Raw genomic sequence first — 17,810 nt, 5'->3', positions numbered from 1 at the left:
CCTGAGCGCTGATCATCAGTGGCTGCTGTGCTCCGAGCTCTAGTTAGTGATTATGTGTGTGTGTGTAAACTCAGGTCAGCGGTCAGCCGTTAATGAAGGAGTGTGTGTGTGTGTGTGAGTGTGTGTGATGGTACAGATTGTTTAGACACGGCGCTGTAAGCCTCATCTATCATGCTGCGCTCTGTTAGCTGCGCGTCGTGTTATTTTCTGCTTGCCGAGCCCTAACACACACAGGTCCGCGCGCGGTAATGAATGCGCAGTGGAGCGCGGGCCCCGGACCCCGCCGTCATTTGTTTATCTGTCTAAAGATTACGCAGCTGAAAATCCACAATTTTATGCTGCCTTTGTAAATTATCAAGCCGGCATTTGATGAATGTATCGGCGCTCCGGGAGGCGCAGGAGCCGCCGGAGAAAAGGTTGCGTGGGTGTGTGTGTTTCCCAGACCTGTGATAGTTGAAGTTAATTCACATTTGAGTTGCTCTTCCGCTTTACTGCTGCACGCAGAGTGTGTGTGTCGTTCAGCTCGGAATACACATTCTGTGTGTGTGTGTGTGTGCTGTGTATACCTGTGAGTGTGTTCAAAGTGTGGCGTGTGTGTGTGCATGTGTATGTGTGTTTGTTTGCACACCTGTGAGTGTGTTCAAAGTGTCCTGAGTGTGTGTGTGCACGGATTTGTGTGTCCTATGTGTGTGCATTTGTGTATGTATGTGCATGTGTGTGTCTGATCAGTGTATTGAGTGTGTGTGCATGTGTTGAGTGTGTGTCTGTGAGTGTCTTTTTAATGTGTGTTCATTGTGTGTGTTCATATTTTATCTGTGTGTGTGTTCATGTCTGTATTTGCGTGTGTGTGTGTTCAGTGTTTGTGTGTGAGTGTGTGTGTATTCTGTGTGCATGTGTCTGTGTGTTCAGTGAGTATATGTGCGTGTGTGTGTGGGTCTGTCTGTGCATCTGTGTGTGTTCAGTATGTATGTGTATGTGTTCTGTGTGCATATGTGCATGTGCGTGTGAGTTGAGTGTATGTTCATTGTGTGTGTGTGATTATATTGTATCAGTATGTTTGTGTGTGTTCATGTTCAGACTGTGCATCTGTGTGTGTGCATGTGTGTGTGTTCAGTGTTTGTGTGCATATGTGCATGTGTGGGTCTGGCTATGTGCATCCGCATGTGTGTGTGACTACATCTGTGTTTGTGTTCAGTGTGTGTGAGTCTGTGTTCGCGCGTGAGTATGTGTTTGTGTGTGTGCATATATGCGTGTGTATTCACTGTGTATGTGCATGTGTGGGTCTGGCTATGTGCATCCGCATGTGTGTGTGACTACATCTGTGTTTGTGTGTTCAGTGTGTGTGCGCATGAGTATGTGTTCGTGTGTGTGCATATATGTGTGTGTGTTCACTGTGTATGTGCATGTGTGGGTCTCTCTATGTACATACGTGTGTGTTTTGAGTGTGTGTATATGTGTGCGTGACTGTACATTTGTGTGTATGTGTTCTGTGTTTGTTAGCATGCATTTGTGTGTTCAGTGTGTGTGTGTGTGTGCGCCTGTGTGCATGCGTGCATATGTGTGTGTGTGTTTAGTGAGTTTATGTGTGTATGGGTCAGTCTATGTGCATCCGTGTGTGTGTGTGTGTGTGTGTGTGTTCTGTGTTTGTTTGTTTTCAGTGTGGGTCTTTCTGTGTGCATCTATGTGTACATGTGTGTGTGTATATGTTTAGTGTATGTGTGCATGTGTTTGTGTGTGTGTGTGCAATTGTATGCATGTGTGTGTGTGTGTGTGTGTGTGTGTTTTGTGTTTTCTGTGTATTCTGTGTGTGCGCATGTGTCTGTCTGCATCTACTGTATGTGTGTGTTCAGTGAGTAGATGCGTGTGCGGGTCTGTCTGTGTGCGTCTGTGTGCACGTGTGTGTCTGATGCATGTGTGTCTGTGTGCGTTTGTGTGTGCTGTGTGTGTATGTGTCTGTCTGTGCCTCTGTGTGTGTGTTCAGCGTATGTTTGTGTATGTGTGTGTGTTCATTGAGTATATGCATGTGTGTGGATCTGTCTATGTGCATATGTGTGTGTTCAGTGTGTGTGTGTGTGTGTGTGTGTGTGTGTGTGTGTGCTTCATCTTTTAGTCTGTCTCCATTGAGAGCATTTTTCTCCATTGAGCGTCTGCAGCGTGAGTGATCTGTGTGTGTGTGTGTGTGTGTGAGATGTATAGATGATGGATCTGCACTGGTGTAACAGGATCATCTCTCAGCCGCTGCAGGACTCATCTGCTTTATTCATCTGCTTTGTGTCTTTAATCCTGTTTGTGCTTTTCAGCCGGAGAACGAGGACAAATCAATAACATACGACAACATCGGAGCCAACGTGTGTATGGGAGACCACAAGGTACAGCTCCAAACTCCACACACACACATATTCAGAAATACCTGGATTACTGTGACACTTTATAATCACTGCACACTGTGAAGCATTTAATACTCTGTATAGCTCAATAACTTATGGTAACTCAAACCATTTAAGTTCGAAAACTAATCCTAATGAGTTCTGTGAACTTAATCCATTTGAGTAAACAAAGCAATTTGAGCACAGTAAACCCCAATAAATGAACAGTCCTGCTGGTTAAACATCTTCCACTTATAAATGATGGAGGCCGCTGTGCTCATTGGAACTTTCAGGGCAGCAGAAATGTTTCTGTAACCTTCCCCAGCCTCGTGCCTCCAGACAATCCTGTCTCAGAGGTCTACAGACAATTCCTTTGTCTTCATGCTTGGTTTGTGCTTTGACATGCACTGTCAACCCTGGGCCCTTATATAGACAGGTGTATGCCTTTTCAGATCAGCTGAATTGAGCACAGGTGAACTCAAATGAAGCTGCTGAAACATCTCAAGAATGATCAGTGGAAATAAAATGGACCTGAATAAACTGTTAAAGATATATGTATATGATAAAGAACTCGTGCTGTTGTGTAAAGATGTTTAGTAAAGTCAGATTTTGTGTGTGTTTGTGTTTCTCCAGCCGGTCTACTTGTTCTTTCGGTTAACCACAGGTCCAGGTAAACCTAATGCAAATAAGCACAAGTGTTGTGTCGTGCAGTGATGTGGTAAATATTGCCTTTTTCCTATTTTCACATCTTATTTATATACTATTATTATAGACATACATGTGCAGTGTGTGTGCGCGTTCTCATCATCTGTGTGTGTGTGTGTTGACCAGGAAAATGGTGCCAAAGGGTGGAGAAGATTTCATGAAAAGCGGCCCTGTGAGAAGCTCCGACACTGGTGGATGGACACACACACACACACACACACACACACACACACACACACACACACACACACACCCTGTAAAGACTTTTCAGCAGGACTGAGCAGTCGCGTTTGTTGCAGTGCATACCATCATGTACATAGAAACCACACACTGAGTTCATCAATGCTTCAAGAGTCGAGATCGTGGACACACACACACACACACACACACACACACACACACACACACACACATTCTTACAAACACACACATACACTTATACAAACACATACACACACATTCTCCTTCAAACACACACACACTGATGCATAGACTCTTCTACAAATACACACATACTGACACACACTCTAACAAACAAACACACACATACTGACACACTTTTACAAACACACACACACAAACACATACACTCTTACAAACACACACATACACACACACACACACACTGGCACACAATCTTACAAACACGCACACATAATACTCTCTTGCAAACACACACATACTGAGACATACACTTGGACCAACACACAATTGCACACGCACAATCAAACACACACTCTCAAACACACGCATACACTCACAAGCACACACTTATACACTCTGTTTCAAACACACACACAGACACTGTCTTACAAACACACACACTCAGACACACTCACAGACACACACACACTCAAACACACAGATACACACACACAGCCAGATCAGCTGCTGTTCTCTCCGCCTTGTCTCCAGATCTCTCCAGGTCATCAGAGATCCTCCACAGGTTCTGAAGTGTGTTAGACGGCGAGCTCCTTCCCTCAGTGTGTCAGATGTGTTAACAGTGCAATGCAGAACCCCTCAGATACGGCTGTGTTCCTCTAGCGTTTGCTTTATTTCTACATGATGCCATAGAGGTGTGATTTTAGTGCTTTGATGGAGATTTCTAGACGTTCTCTCTGCTAGAATAGATCGCTCTCTACAGTATAGATATATATAGATAGATATATTCTGTTTGTATGATTTCCTCCTTCATTGAATATTGTTTGATTTATTATTATTATTATTTTATTTTTTGGATTGTGTCGTAACACTCTGCCGTGCCGCAAACAACCGCCGAGTCTCATTTTATATACTGTACTTTTTAATAATTTATAATTCCTACTAAATCTATTATGCTGACGTATATATAGAGATACGGACGGCTGCTTCCAGTGTGACGATTCTCAAATCTTGGATTAGTTATACAGATATACAACCATCATCCTTAGCCGGAAGTACATTTCAGCTAATATGATTTATGTAGACTTGAAGACAAAATCATCTGCTCTCCTGTCAGATTTTAATCATTTATCAAATATTTCCCAAAGTGATGAAGACATTTCTAATCATAATAGTGTTAATAACTCATCTCTAATCACTGATTTCTTTTATCTTCGCCATGATGACAGCACATAATATTAGACTAGATATTCTTCAAGACACTAGACTGTCAAACATATGTTAATGAACAGTTTCTGTATTCTAGTGTGTGTTTTGGGTTTATTTGTGGTTGTGTATTGCATTATAGGCTGTTGATCTCGGCTCTGTCCACTTTTGATGTTGTAAATTCATGTAGATAAGTATTTGGAAATACTTTTATTGACATTTTAGTCGTTTAATATTCATTTATTCATTTTCTTTTCGGCTTAGTCACTTTATTAATCAGGGGTCACCACAGAGAAATGAACTGCCAACTTATCCAGCACATGTTTTACGCAGTGGATGCCCTTCCAGGTGCAACCCATCACTGGGAAACACCCATACACTCCCATACACACTCATACACTACGGACAATTTAGCCTACCCAATTCACCTCTTCTGCATGTGTTTGGACTGTGGGGGAAACCGGAGGACCCGGAGGAAACCCACACCAACACGGGGAGAACATGCAAACTCCACACAGAAACGCCAACTGACCCAGCCGAGGCTCGAACCAGCGACCTTCTTGCTGTGAGGCGACAGCACTACCCACTGCGCCACTGTGTCGCATCGTTTAATATAAGAAATAATATCTAAAGAAATAAGTCTGAAAATGTGCTGGCAGGGTAACACTTTAGAATAATTATACACTATGAAGCGTCTATTAAGCATTAGCAAGTAGTCAATTCATTATCTCTTAAGTATTACCTCTATTATTAACTCTATTAATAGACGTTAGTAAGCGGTGTATAAATGCAAATGCTCTATTATTGACTTAAAAGCACATATATTGTTCTTAATGATTGTGTTTTCATACTTTTTAATTATTATTTTGTCATTAATTATCACATTATTTGAGAGAAGGTGTTGGTTTTTAAAGATTATTCAGAATGTGTAGATAAAGGATTAATAAAGTATTGAAATTAACATTTAAATATCTGATTATTCAGGCATATATTAATAATTACTCTGTATGTTGATAAATACTTCATTAACTCAACGTCGTCCTGTTTTGTGACCTAAACTGAGTACTATTAATGCTTTATAAATCACTTATAAATGACCATTAAAGGCTCTAAAGTTATACTCTAAACAAGGAAAAAGCTAAATAAATGACTTTAATTCATTTCTGTTATTTTGAAGATACACAAATTAAACCGTGTCAAATGAAAATCTTTGCAATCTTATGTAAAGTAAAGCCTACTGTACAGTTTAAACATCGCTAAATAACACTGAAATGTTGCATTATAGTATATTAAATTATTATATTGTTATTTTATCCAATTGTAGTTATATTTTGACGCTCCTGTCATTCTCCAATGCTTAAACTATACAATAAATTTACTTTTGAGATAAAATTGTAAAGATTTATTGATCATTTGATACTGAGTCTTTAATTGTCATTGATTAGGGATTTATATTGCATTAATAGTACTCACTTTAGATTAGGTCTCAACTGGATGAAGTTGAGTTAATAAAGCGTTTTTTAGCAGACGATACAGAAAATTTTGTTTAGAATAGTTATTAATCATTTACTAACTCATTCTGAACGATCTTAAAAACCAGCAACTATTCTTAAATACAAATGCTTTGTAAATAATGCAATACTTTAGCCATGAAGAATAAATCAGTAACAAAGTATGAAAATACAATAATTAGGCCCATTATACATGTGCTTAGGTCAAGAGTACAGCAGTTGTATTATATATTTATAAACTGCTTACTAACATCTATTAATGTAGAGTTAATGCTTAACAGATTTTCTGGACACTCAAAGCGCTTTACACAATGCGGGGGGAATCTCCTCATCCACCACCAGTGTGCATCATCCACCTGGATGATGCGACAGCCGCCATATTGCGCCAGACCACACACCAGCTGATTGGTGGAGAGGAGACAGAATGATGAAGCCAGTTATGATATGGGGATGTTTAGGAGGCCATGATGGACAGAGGCCAGTGGGCAGATTTGGCCAGTACACCGGGGTAAACCCCTAATCTTTTTCTAAGGACATTATTAATGACCACAGAGAGACCTCGGTTTAACGTCTCATCCGATAGACGATAGAGTCCCCATCAATATACTGGGGCATTAGGACCCACACAGACCACAGGTTGAGCGCCCCCTGCTGGCCTCACTAACACTACTGCCGGCAGCAACCCATGTTTCAATGTGGTCTCCTATCCAGGAGACTGACCAGGCTCAGCCCTGCTTAGCTTCAGTGGGCGACCATGTGAGAGTTGCAGAGAGCTAGCTGTCTGCTTAATAGATGATTGATAGTGTGTATTTATTATAAAGTGTTACCCACACATGTTCAGAAAAGTCAGTTTTTACAACTTTTCAAGGTTAAAATTAGTTTGAAGGAAGATCAAGATCCCATAATGCAACTCAAAATAAACAATACAAACCACATCATATGATAACCTTAACTGCTAATTTACAGATATTGCAATTTATAGACTTAAAGGTGCAGTAGGTGATCTGACAAAATGCTAATCATTAGCATAATATCTTTAAAATACAGTCCTTCCCCTGCCGTTCAAAGCCACGCCTCCTGAAATCATGAACGTGCACCGTAAAGATGACCATAGAGAACCCACTAGATCATGTCAGTTAGTAAACTCTACAGTACTTTATAATACTACAATCCCCAATGAGAAACTGTGTAATATGTGCAATATTTCATACATGTGAGGATCGCCACTAATGTATGCTTAGTGTTTGGCCTGCGGCGTGCAGGAATTACCCTTATTACTGAGCCATACTGACATGCTATATCAGAGTGAATATTCAGAGTAGCGGTGAACAATATAGGGAGCGCGTCACAGGCTGTCATTGTTCAGAAATGACCCATTGTGAATAGAAAAGCATCTTCAGCTCAGTAAAGCAGGCTAGGCGGAATAGTGCTATTCACTGATGTTCTGTTGTTAAACTGAATATAAATCTACATTATCAATGCTGTAAAAGACCCTTATGAACCTGAAAATAGTCACATCAGTCTATCACCGGGAGATTTCAGAGGCTGAACAACACTTCTGTGCAGATAACCCATTCATAACAACCCAATCTACATCAGCTCTGCAAGACTAAAATAGTTTTAAACAGAACATGAATAGAGAAGACTTTAGCCATGGTGTTATCCTTCCTCCAGCGGGCAAAACTCACTCCAATATTGATTCAGGAGTTTATAAAGTTCTCATCTCTCGGGATGAGAATCAGCACCTCCAAGTCCGAGGCCTTGGTGCTCCACCGGAAAAAGGTGGTTTGCCATCTCCAGGTTGGAGGAAAGTCCTTACCCCAGGTGGAGGAGTTCAAGTATCTCTGGGTTTTGTTCATGAGTGAGGGAAGGATGGAGTGTGAGATTGACAGGCGGATTGGTGCAGTGGCAGCAGTAATGCAGTCGATGTATTGGTCGGTTATGGTGAAGGAGCTGAGCCGAATGGCAACGCTCTCGATTTACTGCTCAATCTACGCTCCTACTCTCACCTATGGTCATGAGCTTTGGGTCATGACTGAAAGAACAAGATCTCTGATACAAGCGGCCGAAATGAGTTTCTTTTGAAGGGTGTCAGGGCGCACTCTTATAGACAGGGTGAGGAGCTCTGACACCCGGGAGGATCTCGGAGTAGAGCCGCTGCCTCTCCACATCCAGAAAAGTCAGCTGAGGTGGCTCAGGCATCTGTTACGGATGCCTTGTGGGCGCCTACCTAGGTGTTCCAGATATGTCCTACTGGGGGTAGACCTCGAGGAGCACATGGTGGAGGGACTATGTCTCTTGGCTGGCCTGTGAATGCCTCGGGATCACCCCTGAGGAGCTGGAGGAAGTGTCTGGGGAGAGGGCAGTCTGGAGTTCTCTCCTAAGACTGCTGCCCCCGCGACTTGGTCCTGGAAAAGCGGTTGAAAATGAATGAATGAAAGAATGAATGAATGAATGAATGAATGAATACATTTAGATCATTTACTTTAATCATTACTATTGGAATGTGAAGAGACTTTCAACCAGCACAACTAAACATGTTTCTGAAGACGATCACCTACTGCACCTTTAACTAGGTTAACTAGGCAATTACACAGCAGTGCTTTATTCTGGCTATTAAATTTGAAAAAAATAAAAAAATTAAAACTGCTTTTATTCCAGCCAAACTAAAACAAATAAGACTTTCTCCAGAAGAAAATATAGTATTGAGCTTATTCTTCACGTACGAGCGGGCGCAGCCATTGGAATCTTTTCAGCCTCCGATCTCATTCACGTTCATTGATTATTATAAGTTTAAATTGGCTCGTTGTGCAGCTTGATGTTGCTAACTGATATTTTCTTATGATCTCATTCTACTTATTTTGTATAGTCATGAAACACACTTGTTTGCAGAGCGAGTAGTTTAATCGTTTTCTGCTGTTTATTATTTCTACACATTTCTCTCATAGGCAGCGGAATCGGAAGTAAAACAATCATGAAAATGAGCGCACATCCGCATCCCTGACTATAAATAATACCATAAAAATGAGCTTGCTGTGAAACATCACTTGGAAAATATTTGACAAAAAATACACATTTGATAGGAGAGCTAATATTTTTGCCTATATATACATATACATAGCCATCTTAATCTCTTAAGCAGTGCCATAAACCCTGCAAGTATATAAGGTTTAGGTTTCTATAGCAGTCTTGCTCGGTTATTACAGTGCTGTTCTTATTCTAACTTATTTCTGTGTAATAATGTTTATGTATGGTTCTGAATGTGATATTTGAATAGGCCTGGGTATATCTTTACAAAATAGCTGTATCTTTTCTTTTTGTATGATTTTGTTTTGTTACTATATTATTGTGCCATGGTGCCAACTGTTGAACTCCAATGTCAGAAGTGCAGTTTTGGCGATGTGCTTTAAGAAAAAAAACACTCAAATGATGGACTTTATTTACACTTTACTTTACACTCTGAAGAACTGTGTACACTCAGCTGGAGCAGTGTAAAGCAACGTGTGCTCCTCTTGAATGTCTTGTGCTGAATTGATTCTACACTACAGATCCGTTGGAATGATTTTGTGTCGCCTTGACTGTGATTTGGGAAGAAAAACTGCTTGTTAACTGTTTTGTTTTGTTGATTTTTTAAAAATCTTGATTTGCAGCCAGTCAGGCGATATAGGATTCAGTCTTTTCTTTAGGCAGATTAAAGTGATTAAACAGTGGATGGCAAGACCTCCGAAAGCAATAAAACCATTAGAAGTCAATCAATGAGCGGATGAATCAGTGCCTCAGTGTGTCATTAGTGGAGCTCATCATCACTGACCCTCCACAAGCTGATCAACAATCAACGTTCTGCACTCTAGGTGCCTGCGGGACTCATACATATGCACAAATACCCTGTAGAATGTAGAAAGATCCCTCATGAAGAATACAAATATACTGTAGTAAATACTGCAGTGTTTTTGAGCCATGAAGTACCTAAATTAATCTGTTGAGGTGATTCTACAGTTGCTATGGTAACACAACAACTTTAGTAATTGATCTGTTGTGGTGATTCTACAGTTGCTATGGTAACACAACAACTTTAGTAATTGATCCGTTGTGGTGATGCTTCAGTTGCTATGGTAACACAACAACTGTAGTAATTGATCTGTTGTGGTAATTCTACAGTTACTATGGTAACACAACAACTATAGTAATTGATCTGTTGTTGTGATTCTACAGTGGCTATGGTAACACAACAACTTTAGTAATTGATCTGTTGTGGTGATTCTACAGTTGCTATGGTAACACAACAACTATAGTAATTGATCTGTTGTGGTGATTCTACAGTTGCTATGGTAACACAACAACTTTAGTAATTGATCTGTTGTGGTGATTCTACAGTTGCTATGGTAACACAACAACTGTAGTAATTGATCTGTTGTGGTGATTCTACAGTTACTATGGTAACACAACAACTTTAGTAATTGATCCGTTGTGGTGATGCTTCAGTTGCTATGGTAACACAACAACTGTAGTAATTGATCTGTTGTGGTAATTCTACAGTTACTATGGTAACACAACAACTATAGTAATTGATCTGTTGTGGTGATTCTACAGTTGCTATGGTAACACAACAACTATAGTAATTGATCTGTTGTGGTGATTCTACAGTTGCTATGGTAACACAACAACTGTAGTAATTGATCTGTTGTGGTGATTCTACAGTTACTATGGTAACACAACAACTTTAGTAATTGATCCGTTGTGGTGATGCTTCAGTTGCTATGGTAACACAACAACTTTAGTAATTGATCTGTTGTGGTAATTCTACAGTTGCTATGGTAACACAACTATAGTTATTGATCTGTTGTTGTGATTCTACAGTTGCAATAGTAACACAACAACTATAATAATTGACCTGTTGTGGTGATTCTACGGTTGCTATGGTAACGCAACAACTATAGTAATTGATCTGTTGTTGTGATTGTACAGTTGCTATGGTGACACAAGAAACTATAGTAATTGGCCTGTTGTAATGATTCTATAGTTGCCATGGTAACACAGCAACTGTAACAATCTGTTGTTGTGATTCTATAGTTGCTATCGTAACTATACAACTACTGTATATGACCCAATAATTTTCTACAACCATATCACTTCAGTACACCACAGTTCATTGTAGTAAAGACTAAAGTATACTACAGTATTTATTGCAGTTTATCAGTTCACTACATTCAAAAGATGCTGGGTTGTTTCAACTAAAATAGAGTAAAATATGGACAAACCCAAGAGTAGGGTTGAATTTGGTCCTATGAATTTAATCCTCGTTTTAGTTTACTCAAAATTGGATTGAAATAACCCAGCGTGAATTTTTTAAGTTAAAGGTATGCTGGAACATTCATTAACAAAGAGTTGTAAGTAATATAATATAAGCAGTATAAAGCACTACTATAGCATGGTTCAGGAATACTATAGTATTTACTATAAATCACTGTAGTGTTTTCCATGTGGGTTTTATCATTAGGCGACTCGTTATTAACTACTAGATTATATTTATGAAATTGTGTATTCATCTGGTCAGAGTGTATTTATAGATGTTAATGTTATTGAACAGAACATTTGGATGTCTTGTTTTAATGACACGGTGAAAGTCGCACAATGCTCGGGAATGTTTCTTCGATTTGCATGGAGATCTATTTAATACAGGGTTTGCGTGTGTTTCTGTAAACCTGTTTCCATGCGCCTCTCTCATCACGGGTCGATATCCAAATTGTAGCCTATACTGTCATTATTTAAAGCTTTTCCCAAATAAATTTACATATCACAAAAACATGTGTCTGTATTTGCAGAGCCGTGTGTTTGTATTGTACAGGATGGATCTCAAAACTGCAGAGAGCTTGTCAATACATGATTTGCAGACGCGTTACAAGAGCTCGTTCAGACTGAGAGAAATAAACAGGAGATGATCTATAAATGCTAAACACAAATTGGGTCAAAGACGACCGGTTCAACTTGGTCCTACAAATGTAATTAAATTTAATAAATTCTAATTGTAAAAAAAATAGGTTGTAATAATCCAGGATTTTAGAGTATAAATGATTAAATATCTGTCATTATTAGTCTGAGGTGATCCTGCAGAACACGGATCATATCTGCTTCATTCATTCATTCATTTTCTTTTCGGCTTTGTCCCTTTATTAATCCGGGGTGACCACAGCGGAATGAACCGGCCGAATTATGATTATTATTATTTTTATTATTGTTATTATTATTATTGTTATTGTTGTTATTATTAGATATAATATTGGGTCAAATATAGACAAGCCCAACCGCTATGTTTTTAAATTGTTATGAAAAATTAATTGAAAAAACAATTAACCCAACGTTGAGTTATAACAACCCAGATTTTAGAGTGTGGTATTAAACATTTAAAGTAGTTACAAATTTGATCAAATTATTATTATTATTGTTGTTGTTAGGCGTATTATTGCTCTGAAAAATTATAGGCTGTTGTAACCCCGTGTTTGGTCAAATGTAGACAAATCCAACCGCTGGGTTTTTATATTGTTATTAGAAATTATTTGAAAAACAATTACCCCAACGTTGAGTTATAAAAACCCAGCATTTTTGAGTGCAATAATAAAGATTTAAAGTAGTTAAAGGTCAAATTATTATTATTATTAATAGTAATAATATTAATAATAATAATAATAATAATAATAATAATAATAATAATAATAATAATAAATATTATTATTAATGTTAGGCGAATTATTGCACTGAAAAATTATAGGTTGTTGTAACCCCGTTTTGGGTCAAATATAGACAGACCCAGCATTTTTAGAGTGTAGTATTAAAGATTTAAAGTAATTAAAGATTTGATCAAATTATTATTATAATTATTGTTGTTGTTGTTGTTGTTGTTGTTGTGGTTAGACGTATTATTGCACTGAAAATTAAAGGTTGTTGTAACCCCCTGTTGGGTTAAATATAGACCAACGCTACCGCTGGGTTTTTTAATTAGAGTGTATTGTTATTATTGTATTTATTGTTAGTATAATTTATTTTGTCGTTTAATTATAATCTTTCGCTCTGTACTTTAATATTTGTGATATCTTAGCTTTTTTGATTTTCCATGTTATATCATTATACAATTATTAAGATTAATTTGTAAGCAATTGTAAAATATGGACAAATCCCAAAATTTGGGGAAAACATTCAATTTAATTTAAAACAAATTAACCCAGTTGCATGTTTTGTCCATATTTTACGAAATAATATAAAACACCCCAGCATTTTAGGGTGTATGGATATAATAATAATAATAATAATAATAATAATAATAATAATAATAAATTAAATTAAGTAATAATAAAATATAAATAATAATAATTATTATTATTAAAAAGTAATAATAAAAAAATAAACTATTATTATCATTATTGTTTAAAGTAATAATAAAAATAAATAATAATAATAATATTAATAATAATAATTAGCCTATAATAAGAGTTTGCGGTTTTCGCGGTCAAATACATAGGCATCGCAACCACGAACAGTTTGGACACAAATATACACTAAATGACAAAAGGATCGTGACATATTTAAAACATCGGCTTGTTAAATAATTTATTGATAATACAAAGTTTTTTCTTCCTTCATCACGGAAGCAATAATATTCTCTTCATCGATATTTCAGTCCATATTTGAGTATTTCTCGTGTTGTGAGGTAAAACATAAACTCCTTCCATTGAAAGAATAAGCGGCCAAAAAAGGACATTGTTATTAAAACAGACTCTATTCACATCATTTACAACACTGGCACTTCATACACTTTGTGTACCTGCTTTGAAAATAATAAAAAAGTACATTTAGGCGAAAGAGGCGTCGTTATTCTTCTGCGGTCGATTTCGGTCACGCTTTACAATCAGGTTTCGTTAGTTAATGCCTTGTTAATGTATTTACTAGCAGGAATTTATAATGAACAGTGCTTGCACATGATAGTTCAACATTTACTAATTCATTATTAACATCCACATGCATGCTTGTTAATGCACGCTGTATTCTCATGGATCAATACTGTCATTAATGCATTGTTCGCTGTTTGTTCATGTTAATAAATGCATTAGCTGACATTAACTAATAAAGCCTTATTGTAAAGTGTGACCGACTGATCTTAAATGACCTGTGATGATGATGAAGATGATGATGAGGGGGAATTGGCACGTCTTCGTGATGCTTTAATAACATAATTTACTCAGTAAAAAATATATATACATCTCACGTCCACTCTAACTGTACAACTGCAGCGAAGCAAAAGCAGTGTGAACAGTGTGTTTATTATACCCTGCTTAATTCTGCCCCAGTTCTGCAGGAGAATCTGAGACTGATGAAGATGATGATGAAGATGCACTGAAAGGGAATAATCCATTGGATTTACTAAAGACTTTTAAGATAACTGGCTGCAAACAATTTATATGCACTCAGTGAATGACTTCTGCTTGTTCAAACTAATTTAAAATATGAGTTGAAGCGACACAACTCTACTTTTGTTTTAGGAGAACTTAATTGTTTTATGTTGAATCCACTCAAATTAAGTTAATCGATTTGTGTTGGGATAACATGTAGGAATTTATGTGGAGCATTTTCTACAGTGTGTGGGCTGAATTTCAACTCACAAATCAAATTTAGTCATGCTCAACTTAATTTATTTGTTTACCTTCAGCCCATATTAATTGCTTGCAGCCAGTTACCTTTAAAAACATGTAGTAAATCCAACGCATCATGCTTTTGTTCAGTGCATGAAGAGTCTTTGAGCTCAGATTGATCACAAAGTGTCCGAGCTGTTGCTGCACGGGCTGAGGAGCGACAGGTTACTCGTCTTGTGCTTCTTCAAAAGTCTTGTGATTTTCTCGTCGTCAGAGTTCGGGTCCAGGGGTTTGTTATATTCATCATCTTCCTCATTATCCGAGCTCTCCTTCATCTTCTCCGTCTCAGAGTCGTGCTTTTTCTTGGCCGTGGCCATTTCTGCCGCGTGCCTCTTTCGCCATTTGGTTCTTCTGTTCTGAAACCAAACCTGAGAAAGAGGAAGAAAACACAACACTTTATCGCGAGGGTTGCTGAAGAATTATTTATATTATTTATTAAAATACATAGTCTGTAAATAAATGATGCTACAGAGTGATTGTTGCTAGAATTTAACGATAATTATGTATATTATTTATTAAATTACACACTCGCGCGAGTGTTTCTACAGAAGTTAATCAGAATTATTTAGCCTATATTGTTTATTAAATTATGTACACTGTGCAAAATGCTGGGATCAACACAATTGATTTGTAATGGGACGACATGAATGAAGTTAACTTGTTAGTTTTTACAAATTTAAGAGGATTGAAGATTAAAACAATTAATTATCCCAACATAAAAGCAAGGATTGTATTGTTTCAGCTCATTTGAAATAAATCATTGTTTTTTAAGTGTATTGCATTGTGTTTTAATGTAACGTAAAAAATAATTAATGTTGCACAGTGTGATGAAAGATGCTATATTGATATCCAGGAAGACTTTACCGATTTTAATCACGCCACCCGAAACTGTTTAATTAAAACAACTGGACTGAAATTATATAATTGATTTAAAGAAGACTTAAAAAATGTTGTAGCCCAATGTTGAATCAAATACGGAAAAGGCCAACTATTGTGTCAAAACTGGAACTTAAATTTAATTAACTTTAAAAAGCCTCATTGCAATGTCGAGTTAGGACAACGCCTTATTTTTAGAGCGCACGTGTAATTGAGATCAAATAATTGTTGCTAATTATATTAAAGTAATTAAAAAGTTGACCAGAGTGTTCGTAAATCAAAGGCCTAAATGTTAGAAGAACATTATTAGTTATCCCCAATCATTTATATTATTTCCGTGTCATAAATGAACGATCCGACCCTTTTATTTCTCTCTCTCTCTCTGTGTTTTGCAAACTCACTGGTGGTCTTTCAGCGAAGTAAAGACTAGGATTGATCAAGAACCTCTGTGTTTACCTTGACTTGGCTCTCCGTCATTCCCAGAGAATATGCGAGTCTGGCTCTCTCCGGACCGGCCAGATATTTGGTCTGCTCGAAGGTTTTCTCCAGTGCGAAAATCTGCTGTCCTGAAAAAGTCGGTCTGGAATGTTTCTTCTTGCCATCTTTGTCCAGCATCATATTTGCTTGGGCTGAAGAAGAAGAAAAAACAAGACACGGTCAGCTAATAAACCCACTCAACTTTATGAGAGATTGCGCTGTCATGTCGCTGAGAGCCAACAAGTGTCAAACACCATGCACACTCTGTAAATAAAAACATGCGGGTTAAAATCTGAACAAAACCAACTGCTCGGTTAGTTTAGGCAATTATAGCGCAGATTTAACCCACTGGTTGCATTAGTCGACAATTGACCCAAATGTGAGTTTAATTAACACAGCGTTTTAAAAAAGTGCAATAAAATATTCCAACTTGAGGAGCTAAACTTGATTTCGATCATGCGCGCAAAACTCACCCGCACAGGGAACCCGCGGGTCTCTCCACGGCGAGCCTTGCATCATTCCCGGCCAGAATATGGGTGCCCGCCCGGGCAGCTCCGTCAGGGGTTTGGGGTACCGAGAAACGGCCGCTGGGTTGAAGTACATCCCGGCTGAAGTGGCCAATCCGTTGATCCTTGGGAAACCCGAGAGCAGCTGTCCTGCGGTGGTGATCGGTCTGCCCAAAATATCGCTTATTCCATGAGGCGTCCCCAGCGGGATCTGAGAGTTCAGGCTGCCGAGAGAAGGAGCCTTGAAGCCGGCGGGACTCTGCAGGGCGTACGGGAATAAAGAGGTCTTCATCTCGGTCATGTTGTGCAGCGCAGCCAGTGGAGTGCTGCCCAGGACGAACGCACTCTGCCGGTTACTATCCATCTGTCCCACCGCTAACATTGGTGCGCCGGAGCCACAGGACGAACCGCGGAGAAACAAAAACCAACAACACAACACACACAAAGTACAGCGAATAAAGTTTGACAGCTCATCCAACAGAACTTTCAACTGGAGACGAAACTTTGCAAATGTTTCCCACGCGCGAGTGCTCGAGTTTCCGGAGCGGAATCCAATCGGCGGTGTTCGGCAGATCTGACGGCCGCTTCGAGTGCAGCGTGTTCCCGCATCTGAGGCGCGGTTCCCCGTTCAATGCGCTCCGGCGGCGACGACGAGCTGATAACCTCGCCGCCACCTGCAAGCGCGACTCCCCTATTGGAAGACTCTAAGTGACGCCACGCTGTGATTGGAGGACGCGCGGCGGGGAATTTGCATGCGCGCAAACGCCACAAAGCCGCACTCCATCAAGCTCGTATTGAAGCGGCATTAATGACGCGTCGCACTGTAGAAATCATTGTTTCTGCGTTTGACACAATAGACGCGTTTACTTTATGACGCCGGTGGCAGAGTAAGTACATTAACCTCATACAGCTGTGTCTAATCATATTAATAAGCGCACGGTCGTTTGTTTAGCTTAGTCCATGAACTGATGTTTAACAGATAATTAGCGCTCGCATGTCCATCTATCGCGTTAGATACAGTATAGAGTAATGAAGTGCGATTAAAGTATCGCGTCTTATTAATTCGCATCGTGCGTATTTTTGTTTTGTTTTTAACATCAA

At 38.7% G+C, this 17,810-nt stretch overlaps 1 protein-coding gene and 1 long non-coding RNA gene across 2 annotated transcripts; one reads left to right on the top strand and one right to left on the bottom strand.

Moving 5' to 3' along the window:
- The first annotated feature begins 1,956 nt into the window (after window positions 1–1,956).
- LOC130236325 (uncharacterized) lies at window positions 1,957–8,069 on the top strand. Its single transcript, XR_008838460.1, has 3 exons — window positions 1,957–2,369; window positions 3,000–3,084; window positions 3,198–8,069. It is a non-coding gene; the product is annotated as an uncharacterized LOC130236325 (long non-coding RNA).
- A 5,676-nt stretch (window positions 8,070–13,745) lies between these two features.
- On the bottom strand, window positions 13,746–17,563 carry nkx6.2 (NK6 homeobox 2). Its single transcript, XM_056467633.1, has 3 exons — window positions 16,677–17,563; window positions 16,183–16,355; window positions 13,746–15,218 (listed from the first exon to the last, which is right to left on the bottom strand). The coding sequence occupies exons 1-3, from the start codon at window positions 17,089–17,091 to the stop codon at window positions 14,970–14,972; spliced, it is 837 nt and encodes a 278-aa protein (XP_056323608.1). The 5' UTR covers window positions 17,092–17,563; the 3' UTR covers window positions 13,746–14,969.
- Window positions 17,564–17,810: the final 247 nt, after the last annotated feature.

The sequence above is a fragment of the Danio aesculapii genome, chromosome 10, assembly GCF_903798145.1.
Source record: "Danio aesculapii chromosome 10, fDanAes4.1, whole genome shotgun sequence".
In the NCBI taxonomy this organism is placed as follows: domain Eukaryota; kingdom Metazoa; phylum Chordata; class Actinopteri; order Cypriniformes; family Danionidae; genus Danio; species Danio aesculapii.
Note: the sequence above shows the minus strand (reverse complement) of the source record. Positions and strands in the feature narration are given on the sequence as shown.

Coding starts and splice junctions, on each gene's coding strand:
- nkx6.2 (XM_056467633.1), bottom strand. CDS start 17,091: ATGTTAGCGGTGGGACAGATGGATAGTAACCGGCAGAGTGCGTTCGTC. Junction 16,356..16,676: donor CCCGCGGGTTCCCTGTGCGG/GTGAGTTTTGCG, acceptor CTTCTTCTTCAG/CCCAAGCAAATATGATGCTG. Junction 15,219..16,182: donor TGACGGAGAGCCAAGTCAAG/GTAAACACAGAG, acceptor CCTCTTTCTCAG/GTTTGGTTTCAGAACAGAAG.